Consider the following 14,435-nt stretch of genomic DNA (forward strand, 5'->3'; position numbering starts at 1 on the left):
ACAATCATGCTGATTGTAAATTAATTCAAGTCACAAAATACCATACCCTAGTTCACGTATTTGGTATTGATACATCCCTTACACCTAGAACAAAACACTGTAAGCTTTCATGAAATGTATTTTTTCCCCTTAACCATGTAGTGAAATTGTTCTTTGCCAATGGAATTTCAATAACAAAAAACTAATTCATAATTTCATATTTCAGAATGAAGCAGTAGCATCATATCATCATAATGAACTTATTAAAGTCTTAACGATAATGTATATACTCTGTTGTTTAACTACTTAGCATCTGGCAGATCATCCTCGATACTCCAGGGGTTCCGATCACTTTCGATCTCTACACCCCTGGACTATCTCATAGTGAAATTGAAGGCAGTTCAGCAGAAAACATTTGACCAATCACCGACTAGCAAAGATTTCCTTTGAAGACTACAGAGAGAGCGACGTCCAACTTCAAAGACACACAGTCAACCACAGTGTACCGTTATACGGCTCTTTTGATGTACATCAAAGGACTAAATTACCTGTTCTGTTCTTTTGCCTCCAGTTTTGCTATGAGATAGTCCAGGGGTGTAGAGATCGTAAGTGATCGGAACCCCTGGAGTATCGAGGATGCTGGCAGAGCTAACAATAAAACTGTTTACAAGACTTCATATGTTGGTCAACTGTATCTATATTTTACACATAGCATTAATCTTAGTGCCCCCTGTTGTAAAAAAATATATATATTTGTACAATGTACGTAATTGTTTTCCACATTTTGAAAATTTACGATATTGATACTTTACACAAATGTACATTTATACAGTATTTTAAAAGGTTTGTCAATCACTTTTCAAAATTTCAAAATGAAAAATACTACATATCAGTAACATCAACATATGCATTAAAACTAAGTAACATAACTTATATTACAATTATGATACTTTGGGATATTCCTTTATACAACTTTTGTACATGACCTTATTTTGGGCTATTCCTTTACACAAAGATTTTTACGACCCTTGGACGCCAAGATAAAGATTCAAAACTCATCCCTCTGATTCAACATCATGCATGCTAGTGTCGATGATATCCTTACACAGGGAGTTATAAGATGGGATAGGCATTTTTCTGGAATACTACAGTAACACGCGCTTACAACGAATTAATAATTAAAACGTAGTAATTTTTGTTCCTCATCAATATTTCTTTAAGAGGTCTGTATTATGTGTATAACGAACTATGTTTATCACAAAGTGATTTCGTTGGACCCGAGGTTCATTATAACCATGTTTTACTGTACAAACAAAACGCACGACTATTACTATAGGTTTCAAATTGTTGTCTGGCATAATGCAAACAGCAAAATAAATTAATTATAAAATGATTTTTTTAATCAAGAAAAATATGCCCAAAACATTTAAGAAATATTTGCTTAAGTCTAACAAGTTGATTTTCAAAATCAAGTATTATTTACAAAGCTGTAAAAGTTCAATGACGTTCAAATTTTGATCCAGCTTGTAAAACATGTACGCATAAGAAAAATCAGTTTATGTGTTAAAAGTCAGTTCTGTGCACGTGCATGTATAGAAGTTTTAGTTCCAACGAAGAGTCACTTATCCTGGTGAGAAAGACATCCACGTATCATTTTAATTTGGATATGCTTGAAAGACTGCACAAGTTTTATCCATAACTATGCCCACTCATTGATCTTAAGATACATTTGTTACCAAAGCATAATTCGAGTGAAACTAATTCGTCATAGGAATAATGACATTGACAAGTTCTTGTCCCTCACCAACTTGCAGCTGTATTTGATTAAAAAGCTGGGCGGCTTGACCGTTCTCCAGTGTAATGACAGTGCCTTCCTCGAGCACATTCGTTACGTCTTGTTCAATAGGAACCTCCTCAGTCGTATTCAGATCGCCCAACATGGACTCGTCGTGATCGGTGGAAACATGTATTTTGAATTCCTCCAGTTCACCAAATATTCTTTCGCAAATTCCACATTTATACAATGTATGCGACATATCTTGGCTCTCATCTACGATACTTGATGTTTCAGCAATAACATTATCTGTTGTTTCAGCAATAACATTATCAGTAGCAACTTCGCTTTGAGCTGCTTTCTCTACAGGACATCTATGTCTGCTGAGAGATTCCTTGTAAAAGTACCCCTTGCCACATGTTGGGCAGTTATACTGTATGCATCCGGGAAGTCTGTCGTGCCTCTCTACCTCATGTTTCCTATCTATATGCATATGAAACGACTTCTTTGCCTTAAACATGCGCTGGCAAACATCACATTCATATTGGAACTCGGTCTTGATCCCACCAGTTGGGCAGACACTTTTGTGCTCAATCAAATCCTTTTCTTCTCTAAACAGTGCTTCACATCCAGCGCATTTGTACGCTTGGTACTCTGGGTGAATATTGATATGGGCTTTGAATGATGTCTTATATCGAAAGCTCTTGTTGCAAACTTCACAACGGAATGGTTTCTCTCCGGTGTGGACTACTTTATGTCTCTCCATCTCGTGTGGCTGTCTGAAGACTTTGCCGCAATAATTGCACGTACTACTTTTCTTGGGCGGCCTTTTGGATACCTTCAATTCCCCAGAGTGAGCTCTCTTTAAATGCCACTTCATATGCCGCAAGCGTTTACCACAAATGTGGCATACTGATTTACCATCGCCTGCAGAATGATGATACTTTTGGTGGCGTCGCAATCCAGCGAATGTACTGAACTGTAAGCCGCAATCTGGACAACAAAAGAGTTCTGGATGTTCGTGGTATCTCAAATGTCTCAGAAAGTTTGCCCGAGATGTAAACTTCTTTGCACAGTATGGACAAAGCGCAGCTTCAAAACTGTGGTTTTTCATATGCTCAGCCAAAACCGTCCTTGACTTCAAAATCTTGTTGCAGATTTCACACTGAAGTACTTTATGATGTTCATCAAAATGGTTCCTTATATGCTTCTGGAAACTTTTCATGGTGGATAGTGTTATTCCGCAAACTAAGCATTCATGCCTATCACTTGAGTATAAACAGGTATGGACAGACATATGACTCTTCAAAGTGTTCATATTATCAAATGATTTTCCACATATTGTACAGAGACATCCTCCAACCTTGTGCCTATCTAAATGATTCAGAAGATCCGGTCTGTTGCGATATACACTGTTGCAAATAATGCAAGGATGAATCCGCTTGTCGTCGTCAGGTCGAACTTTGTGAACCTTTAAGATGTGCTCATCCAATGCAGCAAATGTGGTATGATCCTGATTACATTCCATACACCGAATGGTCATGATGCCATGGAATAAAGTTTTGTGACTCTCTAAATTTTCCAAAGGAACAAACAGACCACATACCTCACAAGAACGTTTCCCCATCTTAGTCTGTTTTGGATTCAAGTCTCCATTTTCGAAGTCCAAAACATCCTTTTTTCCTTGTTTATTCGGCACATTTTTCTTTTCCTCAGCAGGTTCTTCCCTGGTTTTTTCATCGCCTACATTATTTCCAACAGCAGATATGTCTTTCACTCTATCAATCGCTGCAGCATCCTGTACCAATGTCGTTAAATCATTATTCTTTTCTTCAATTACTTGCACAGATGAGTATTCCGAACTTGTCATAAAACTTCCGATATCAGACATAACTGGTGTCAAATTTTCAGCGGGAACATCTGTTCCAGGAGGAGACATGTCACGGTCTTGATTAGCTGTTTCCTTGGTAATTTTGAATGGTTGGTCATCAACAATTTCCTCCGTATTTAGAATGATGCTCAACAAACTCTGGTTGTGCAGATTATGGATATGTTCCGACAGTTGACTAATGTAATAGAATGCTTCACCACATATACGGCAGCGCCACCTCACGACGTTTTTGTGATGTAATCGGTGGTAAGAGGCTTGCTTATTTGAACTCAACACCAAGGGGCATGATCTGCAAACATATGCTTTCTTCGCGTTTGGGTTGGAACACGTGTAGAGCTGTACTTTCTGCTCGGTCAAACTTAAATTTAAATCATCAGTGTTCAAAGAGTGACTCTTTGCATCATTATCCTGAAGCGATTTAGCTGCATCCCTCCTTGCCTGTTTCCTTAATCGTTTTGCTTTAGAAGGCGCTATCTTAATTTTTTCCTTTTGGTGTTCTTGGTTTGTACCGAAAGTAGAATCTGTATCGAAAAATTGTGGGTCAAAGTCGTCAACATCGATATTACTATCCTCTTGCTGACAATTAAAGGAACACTTTCTGACAACTTTGTCAAATTGTGTCGATGTATTTTCCACTTCTTTCATTCTTCCAAAACTATCGATTAGAAAAGTGAACTTCCCTCGGTCACTTGTATTTAAAACAATGCTTTTACACCCACCACTCTTTTGCAGTACCAAGGTCTTCTGCATTTGAACTGTTAGATTTGAGTGCCAGCCTGTTACGTGACGGCTGGTATCTTCTTTTGTTTTGTAATGTCGGCCGCAATACACACACAGCCAATCGCGGTCTGGAAGCATGGTTTTCTCCAATAGCCCATCCCATTCATCAGTTTTCTTTAAAAAATGTCGGGCCCATGGTCCATGAATGTTGTGCACATGGGCAACATGTTGAATTCCTGTCAGCTTGTTGGACAACTCCTTATGGCATTTGTGACATTGCCATTGTTTCTTGTTCTGTGCATGTGTGTTTGAAGATTCATCATCCTTGTGTTGGTAATTTTCCCAGCTCAGATAGAATATGTTTGTATGCGTTACATTAAGTTCTTCAGTGGAAGTTACAAATGGCAAATCTGTTTCATCATCAATGATTTCTGTATCAGATTCTTCTCTTTCATCATCGAAGAATGAATACGTCTTTTTATCCCATACACTGGTATTCTCTTTCAAACTTGGGGACTTTTCTAAATCCACTTCTCTGATTTTCCCCTTAGAATCAATATGATAGCTCCTGGTAACATCTCCTGGCAAGGACAGCACAATAAGTTTAGGACCGCCAGATTTTGTAAGAAGAACATCAGCAGCCATATCGTTTGATAAATCAGGATGACAGTCTTTTATATGCTGTGTGGCATGTGCTTGATTTGTGTAATCACGCCCACAAAGTACACAGAGAATGTCACGCTCCAGATGAAATTCATCCTCAAGTTTCTTGGTCTTCGAGTCTTGTTCTGGGGCAATCTGCCGAACATGATAACGTGCCCATGGTCCATATATTTCATGAGGAAATCGCATATGTCTCAAAACTGCCTTTTTGGTAGGTAGCCGTTTACCACATTTGATACATTTCCATGGTTTCTGGTCTTTGTTGTATGGGTCAAGTTCTTCTTCGTCTTCTGTGTCAGCCAAATTTTCATTGTCCTCGGAAACATTATCCTCATTTGCCATTTTATAAACCTCGACCTTTGTCGCGAAGAACTTTTTGCTAGATGCTTCCTGCCATTTCTCCTGAACTACATAAGATTTTGCATCTTCTCTGGTAAATCCATGTTTGAGCATCAGATGCCTGAGGACGTCACATTTATGGAAATAGTAAATTGTACATAAACCACATCTCCAAGGTTTATTGTATCCGTGTTTGGATCGACCGCGTTCGGAAATTACGAGTTGTGTTTCATCCTCATTTTGCTCCTGTTTCACTGCCTCAGCCTCATTTTCTGCTACGGGGTCTGTAGAGTTGTCATCCTCTTCTCCAATAGTTGTCTTAATATTACAGTCCACAAGAACTTGAATTATGTTTGCTTTGATGTCACTGTCATTAACAATATGCTGCTTGACAATGTGCCGCCTTGTGGAAGATTTAGAGACATACAATGACTCGCATATTTTGCACTTCCATCTTATCATTTTGGTTTGGAATTTTTGTTATACACACATCATTGCCCTCCGTCTATTTCGTCTCTCCGTATTGCGTTGTTCTGCTGTCTTCTTTGAGGGTTTTCCATTGTTGTCCGATTGCTGATTGTCTACACTAACTAAAGCTATGTTTCTCTTGATACAGGATGGAGCATCTTCTTTACTTTTGCAATGTGTCATACGAACGTGAGTTAGTGCATTGTTTTCTGTACGCATTTTCAATTCACAAATCAAGCATGTATATGAAGTCACTTCTTTGGTTTTCAGGAAACTGAGCAGCTCTTCTTGAACACTTGTGTTCATTCCTTTTGGAGTGATAAGATTTACAATTTTTTTTGAAAATTTTTCTTCAATTTCTTCATCATTACAGAGATTGTGTTCCGTCCTGACATGGTTTCGTATGTCTGTCTCTGAGTACTCCACAGCTTCACATTGTTTACATGACCATATCTCTGGGTTGACAGAATATTGTTTCGTTTTAGCCTTCCTCTTCCTTTCAGCCATTTTCTTGGCTTTGTGAAGAGGTATGACACGTTTTTCTTTTTCCATTTTTTTAGCTGGTAGTTCCTGTAAGTTACATGCATTCAGAAATGTCAGTTTTTTCTGTGAGCCGTTGCTGTTCTTATTTTGGCGTAACGCAGATCTTTTACCGAAGATAGATTTCTCTTTCATTGATGAAGAATATTTTTTTCCTAAGATAGACTTCTCTCTTTCTTTCTTCCTCCCAACAACCACCACCCTTCTATCTATAGCACCCGATCTGATTCTAGTTGTCATTCTTTGTCCTAACATGTGATCCAGAGGATTGGTTACAGTGGAAGACTTTTTCTCTGAGGTATTGTGATGGCCATCCTTATCAGGGACATAATCTTCATCCATGTCGTCCGAAAAGTCTTCATTTTCACTTTCTGAATCATTAGGAACATCTGAGAGGTGATCAATTTCCACATGTTTCTGTCCGAGAACTCTTGGGCTTCCAGCATGATATGAATGATCACTAGTGATGTCTCCAGTGTCAGGGAATCTTGTATTACTTGAATCTTCATTTATCAACGTCTCTCTGCCCTCATTGATATCTTGTCCCATATTATCTCTATTCTCTTCTCGTTTTACAAGCTGTCTATGAAAAAGCAAACTGTTTTCATGAAGCTCAGAAGAAGTTTTGGAAGTTTCAGTTTGGCCTCCCCTTGACAGCTTAGATGGTCTTCCTCTTCCACGTTTAGGTGTTGTAGAAATACTGGTTTTCTCTGCGGTACTAGGTGTTTCTGAAGATGGCCTCTCTATAGACAATTTCCTTGGTCGACCTCTCCCATGTTTTACGCTGTCTGCACTACTCACTTTTATCTCAATTTTAGCTGCTCCCGAAGCTGGTGCTTGAATAAGATACATCCTTGGTCGTCCTCTTCCACGTTTTTCACTTGTTCCACTTATCACCTTCTGAACATGTTTAGATGTTTCAGGAGATGATGGGTCTGGAGAGTATTTCTTTGGTCTACCCCTACCTCTTTTCTCGCTTGTCTTCTCACTCACGTCGCCAGTCTTCCTAGACATTTCATCAGCTGGACTACAAGTGGGATATTTTCTTGGTCGCCCTCTTCCTTGCTTTCCCTTTGTGCCCTCATCAGTCAAATCATTAATACTACTAGATACCCCAGGAGAAGTTGGATTTATTGTGCTTTGTGTCTGACTTGGTGTCAGTTTTCCTAATTTGTCTTGACTCGCTTGTAATTTGCAATCATTGGTAGTCACCTTCTTAACTTTTTCTGGAACTGTATTTTCTGTGTTCAGTAGTTTCCGCTTGGTGTATTCCCGTCCTGACCTTGTCTGCGTCACCGTAATCTGAGTCATTGTTGATGCATTCTTTGTTCCACTCTCAGAACCTGTAAAACAATACATTTCTGTAAGATTGGTGCAAATTGGACTGTACATTTTTATTGTGTCAATGAGTAATTATTAAAGGTGCATAAATGTAACTGAAAAGACTTTTAATTTGTGCAATGTAACTTTAAGATGAGATTGATGATTTTGTAGAATCCCAAAAGTTACTGGCTTATTGTAAATAGAACACTTATCATAAGTTCCTGAACAATTTTGAAATATTTGGGGGAGGGAGCATGACAATATGCCATGAGGCAAAATAGCGCAATTAACTTTGATTCTTAACATAAATCAAAGTAATATGTGCCGTAATTTTCACACTCACAAATCGAGAAGAGCTTTTCATATGTTATTCACCATCAAAAGTTACCACGATTTTGAGAATTACACTACTTAAAATGCCTAGGTTTTGATTTTACAAAGTCAATTATATTTAAGCTTTTGAAATGAGTATGAATGGTTAGATCAGGAGGTCAAGTTAACATTTTCACAGTGTTCTAAGCAATTTAAAGTGACTTATGCAAATATGTTTTCATTCTGTACAGTACAAGTTTATAGTGTTGTAACCAATGTTTATAAGGCATCATATATACATGTTTACCTATGCCTTTGAATGATTTCCAAAGTTTTTTTCAGGTTATTGATATAGATTGATGTTCTGATTTTTTTCATGTGTTATTGAAAATATTTGAATTTGTGTTTCCAAAACATAGCGAGCCTTTTATAAGCATCTATGGAAACCAATTTATTTTCCCCTGCATTAAAATTTTGAATATATTTCACAGGTACAATGAGTCACAACAAAATGTTTTGGTTTCATTAGCTTAATGCCCTATTGACAACCAGGGTCATGTAAAGATGTGCCAGGTTTGTTGGTGGAGGAAAGCTGGAGTACCATGAGAAAAACCACTGTCGATACCTGGCAACTGCCCCACAAGGGATTCCAATTTTATTTGATGAATTAGACCTTGAATGATGGTCAAGGTCATTAATTTGAATGAACTTGGTAGCTCTTCATCCCAGCATGTCACAGGCCCAATATCAGATCTCTAGGCCTCTTGTAATTCATGAGAAGTTGTTTAAAGATTTTAGCCTATTTAACTCCTGTGACCTTGAATGAAAGTCAAGGTCATTTATTTGAACAAACTTGATAGCCCTTCATGCCAGCATGTCACAGGCCGAAAATAAGAACCCTGGGCCTTTTGGTTCTTGAGCAGAAGTCATGTAAAGATTTTAGTCTTCTTGACCGCTGTGATGACCTTGAATGAAGTTCAGTCTCATTCATTTGAACAAACTTTGTAGCCCTATATTCCAGCATGCTACATGTCTAATATGAGAACCCTAGCTTGGGCCCATCAGTTATTAAAAAGAAGTCGTTTGAATGAAAAGTTTACAGACGACATACAGCGCATGACGATGGACTAAGCATGATGACTATAAATAAAAGGCAATATTCATATATATTAGGTAGTCACTTCTAACCCTATCCTTGATAATACAAGGGCTACATACAGTATCCACCCCTGGACTATATCTCATAATAAAACAGCTGGAGGCTACAGATCAAAGACACAGGTAATGTGGTCCTCTGCTGTACATCAAAAGAATGAAATAATGCATGGTACACAGTGGTTGATTGTGTGGCTTTGAAGATAGATGTCATTCTCTCTGTAATTTTCAAAGGAAGTTGCTGCAGGCCTGTGATTGGTCAGGTATTTTTGCCTCCAAGTTTACTATGAGATTGTCCAGGGGTGGATATAACTTCAGTAGTATATGTATAGCAAACCCTTGAAAATTTAGGATGTTGTAAACCTAGCTATATTACTACTGTCAAGTATGTGTAAGGGCTATAGTCATACAAATAACATTGCAATCTAATAGATCATGTACCTTTATCGTTTCCAGTTATGTTAGGAGGGGTACTGGTTTCTCTTTCAGAAATCTGCTCAGTCTCAGCATCAGAGTCCAACTCCTGCTTTGTTGGTGTCTGTTTTGCCAAAAATTGTACAAAATTTTCTGCCTCAGCTGCTTCCTGTTTCTTCCGTACAAGATTGTCCATGGCATGGTAGCATCTACAATATCAAACATGAATTTTCATGATCAAAATATTTTTGAAAAGATGAAAGGCAACTGAATATATATATATTTATGTACCTTTAATTTACCTCACATGAAAGCTGCTACCATACCGCAACTATAACTGATATAATAAGTTATCAAATTAGGTTATCAAATTTACCTTCACCCAACATATATAAGCCAATGATTTTCTTTTGTCAATTTGTACAACTTTGGACTTACATTTATGTGACACATACATGTAAAAAAATCAGCAATGCAATCTGAATAAAATAATATCTTACACAACATGCACTCGTAACTAGTTTTGTAGCTAGAATGTAAGATCTGGTGTAATATTAGATTGTCAGCTTAAGTCCAAGGGTTACCTCCCTTCTATTACTCTGTATAAACTGTAAATGTACGTGTATGCAATGAACTAAATGGTTACTAGATTCAATTTAAGCATCCTTAGGGTGTTAAACTAAATGGAAATTCATATTTTTCCTGAACCCTGAATTCGTTAACTGAATATAATCATTAATTGGCACAACAATATTCTACATTTGGTTAAATAAGCAATTTAATAATTGAAAAATTAAGTCCTAAAAATTAAAAATAAATAAATAGATAAATAAGTATCAGTGGAGTTGACTGTCACAGCATGCCACAAGAAGTAATGGTAAATATTTGTTTTCATTATATCCTTTCAGTGAATGGTTCTAATAATGGTATGCACTAAACCTTCTTGTATTTATTCTATCAATTAAATTTTGTGGGTGTGGTTGTTAAAGAAATTGAAATTAAGACAATTCAGAAATATATACCTTGCACAGATGAAGCCGGATGAAGAATCAAACTCCTGTGCTCTAGCTGGAACATGTTCCTTGAGTATGCTTCTAATAGTAGCAATTCGGATCCAGGACCTAAGAGAGTACCATTTTGTAGAATGTCCATCACAGAGTATACAGGCTTGTGCTGCACTCTCGTCGTCAGCCTCCTCCATTGTTAGGTAGTGGACTCCATTGTTGAGTAATTAATTCTGTAATATTCAATTAAAATCATGAAGTTTTATTTTAAATCAACCTGTCTGGGTGTTGTTTTTTTCTTTTCTTCATTTGTTAATCTGGATAATAAAGCCTGGGCCCGGCACAATAAAACTATTCTCAGTCAGATTTTTTACTCAAGTATATGATTTTACATAGGCTTGAGTAAGCAATCTGTCTAAGAAAGTTTTATGGTGCCAGGCCCCGGTTTCTTTATATTGCTACCTTTTGTCTATAATATTTTTAAATTTGTTGATAATCTAGTGATATCAAACCAATTGTTGATTTACTTATCAATCTGCAAGTTGTTGTTTTTTTTTGGCAAAGCCATTTGAAGGGGAATTTGGTCAACTTTTTATGTTTCAATGGTTGAGTACTTTTTAATCAAAACTTTTACAATCAGTTTTATAGATAAAATATTTTCAAAGAGGAGAAAATGTAGCGCCCTTGAAGACATACAAGACCCTTATACCACCAACATTGATAGTTTTGTTTGGCACTAATATAGGCAGTTTGTGACAGTCGGGGAGAAAATATAGCCACCAAATGGGATTCGAACCAGGGGCATCCGAACAAAGCCTGATGCTCTCCTGATAGAGGTACTTGGTCACCAATAATTGACCAGCGCAAAGTTAACCCAATACATTAGCATCAGCATCAACTGCTCAAAAAAAAAAAAAGTCAAAATTTATCTTAATCAAATTTAATTAAAATCATCTGCTGATGACTTAATTAAATGTTGCCTGATAATCATTAGAAGGATACCAAAACTTCAAAATTAAGGATGCTGATTAGTTTATGCCAATACAGGGGTTTCCAGATTCCAAAAGAGCATGGGTGAAGTATAATTTACCATCAATTTTTTTCACCTTTCAGTGATTGTGACGTCACAAATATCGCATCAATTGACGTTATCATAATTATCTGATGGTGGGACTAATCGAATGTAAATTGTGCTTTACCCAAGTCGTTTTAGAATCTCGAAACCCCTGTATTTAAAGGTCTTCTGATCATGTGTATATGATTGGCCACATCATCACTTGAAAGGATGGGAGAACAATAAGTATCTATATGTAGCAGCTGGTCAAATGGTAGCATATAGTGATACGATAGACATAAACTTCTAGCTTTGCACTTGGGAGAATTTCTCTTTAGCTCAGTTGTAAGAACAGCAATTCAGTAAGTCCGAAGGTGAAGTTGTACGTTATAGCGTGGCTTGTGGCACACTACTCAGTCTCTTGCCCTGTGTCACTGCTGTAGCAGGATTGGACTAAAACGATCATCGGGGATCGGGTAACTCATATGGTAGACTAAAGCATTCAGCATCATTATGTTAACTCGAAGGTCCCGGGTTTAAATCCCTGTCTTACCGCTACTTGATCTCCTTTCCTGGTACAAAATTGATGCTAAACTAAAATATACACACAGTGGTGGTTTAAGGGTATTGTATGTCTTCGAGAGCAAAGACTTTGCAAAAGAAGTGAGGAGTATAGCAGGTTTGGCATGGGTCAATCAGCAGCAGTAGAGCATTCTGCTGGTGTTCAGAGGTTCTTGATTCTAAACTGGTCTGGCCGCTACATTTTCTCCTCTCCTGTTACGCTGCTATCGAAATTACTGCAAACTGAGAATTTAGAAGTGAGATGGATTTGTCACTGCCTCTTTACACTACTAAACATCACGCAAGAGCCTATGAACCCGGAATGAAAACCAATTTCTCAAAAAATGCTTGTCTTATCAAGCCAAAAGAAACACCAATGTAAAGCTTAATAAATTTCCCAATGTCTACGTACTCCTTGTTTTAAGAACGGAAGATTTAGAAGAAATTTTGTAAATTTTCATTGAAAAAAAAATCTCATGAAATGACTGTCCACTTAAGAAAGTAAAGACGGTAAGCCTCGCACCCACAAGCTGAGGTTGCGTCATCAGATATCAATGGAAATCAATCCTCGCCCAACGTCATGGTCAGCTCTGCTAATTTTGCATTTTTTATTTTGCTAAAATAAAATTAATCATTTTAGTATTTTTTGCGAAGCAATTTTTTTTACTGAAGAAAGAAAATATATCTGTAATCTCTTTTATTTAGTTCATTCTAAATACCTGAGCTATCAAATCCATATGATTCGACAAGATGGATTTTAAGTGCACTGAAAAAATAATGGCATGGTTAATGTTATGGCCTTCAGAAATAGGGATGATTATGAAAATATCATGAGCTTTTATTATGATCTTTACAGTTTACTTTTAGCAATTAAAAGCATTGCAATTTTTTCCATACGCGCTATATCATTCATATATTTAGTAATTTTTAAAGGACAAAAAAGTGACTTTGTCGGGGTCTTGGTTCACGTGCGTTCTACTAAAACATTTTTCTTTTGCTAAATAAAGAAAAAAGAAAGGTTTTAGCAACTTTTGCTAAGGTGTTTTCTGATCTAGAGTTACCAGTGGTCAGTACACAAACACATGCAATGTATCATCGTCCAAACACCCCTGGGTAAGACTAATCTTACTCATCTACGTCCTTGTCCAAAGCACACCACGTCTCATGATCAAAAAGTGAATGTCCCACGAAAATGTGGAAATCATATTACAGCAAACATCTCTCTGTAAGTCACAGTCATCTTTATATAGTAGCATGCAGTTTTGGGGGCGAAATGGTTTGCTGGTCTGATGCAATACACAAATGTAAACTAATTTTATGGGACGAGAAGGTTTGGGTCGAAACATCATCACATGCCATCCTAAATAAAAATTCCGAGCATGCATTGTGTGTCCCTTGTTATTGTTTAATCGAACACGAATGGAATGAAAATTATGATTATTCAACAACAAGCATATTGCCTTGTATGTCCGCACATAATAATATCTGGTTTTGAAAGAAAATTTAAACCTCTGAAAAAATAATTTTGATAAGTAATGATCGATTTTGTTCAAATTAAGCATCTAAAACAAAACCAACTGTTGTTAATGTTGATTTGATATCTTATGTTATTGAAATAATTACCATTAGATTTGGATTATAGCATAGAAATCATTCAAAATGCTTTACGAAATCGACCCTGAACTCGTCGTCCATTTTCTTCCAAGTGTAGTTTTAGATCTCGCAAACGTTTGTAAGTTGATGAGCAGTGTCTTCTTATACCAAGCGTTTGAGTGACACAGTACCGGACAAGGAACGAAAATTGTACCACTCTCCCGTAGGCGTTTCACAATGAGTTAGAAACGATTTATTCTTACATTTACCAAATAAATTATCATCTATAAATGAATTTTGTATTTTATGGACAATATCAAATATTTCTATATGCATTACGATAAAAATTATGTCCTAATATCAACGATTTTATTTCTAAAGATTTTCAAGTTGAAAACTTATCTCCCCTTGGAGAACTCTCCTTTTAGCGTCGTCGACAACAAACAGAAAACACCAGTCAGTGGAATGAAACGGCCATCAGATCCAAGATATGATGCGGCGGAAACGTACGATGATAAACTCGCAAAATGGACACGAACCGAACTTCAGCTCAGTCGACTTCACGAGGAGATGTAAATATAGCATTTTTGGGTTCTGCATAAACCTCTGAAAAAATTTTTGATCACTCGATCTGCACCTCACCTT

The 14,435-nt window shown here is 37.0% G+C and overlaps 1 protein-coding gene across 1 annotated transcript; it reads right to left on the minus strand.

The window, feature by feature from the left end:
• Positions 1-5,846: 5,846 nt before the first annotated feature.
• LOC138317813 (putative leucine-rich repeat-containing protein DDB_G0290503) lies at positions 5,847-13,922 on the minus strand. Its single transcript, XM_069259727.1, has 4 exons — positions 13,821-13,922; positions 10,601-10,815; positions 9,606-9,787; positions 5,847-7,717 (listed from the first exon to the last, which is right to left on the minus strand). Exons 2-4 carry the CDS (start codon positions 10,777-10,779, stop codon positions 5,847-5,849), a joined length of 2,232 nt encoding a protein of 743 aa, XP_069115828.1. The 5' UTR covers positions 10,780-10,815; positions 13,821-13,922.
• Positions 13,923-14,435: the final 513 nt, after the last annotated feature.

The sequence above is a fragment of the Argopecten irradians genome, chromosome 1 (genome assembly GCF_041381155.1).
Source record: "Argopecten irradians isolate NY chromosome 1, Ai_NY, whole genome shotgun sequence".
Lineage (NCBI taxonomy): Eukaryota > Metazoa > Mollusca > Bivalvia > Pectinida > Pectinidae > Argopecten > Argopecten irradians.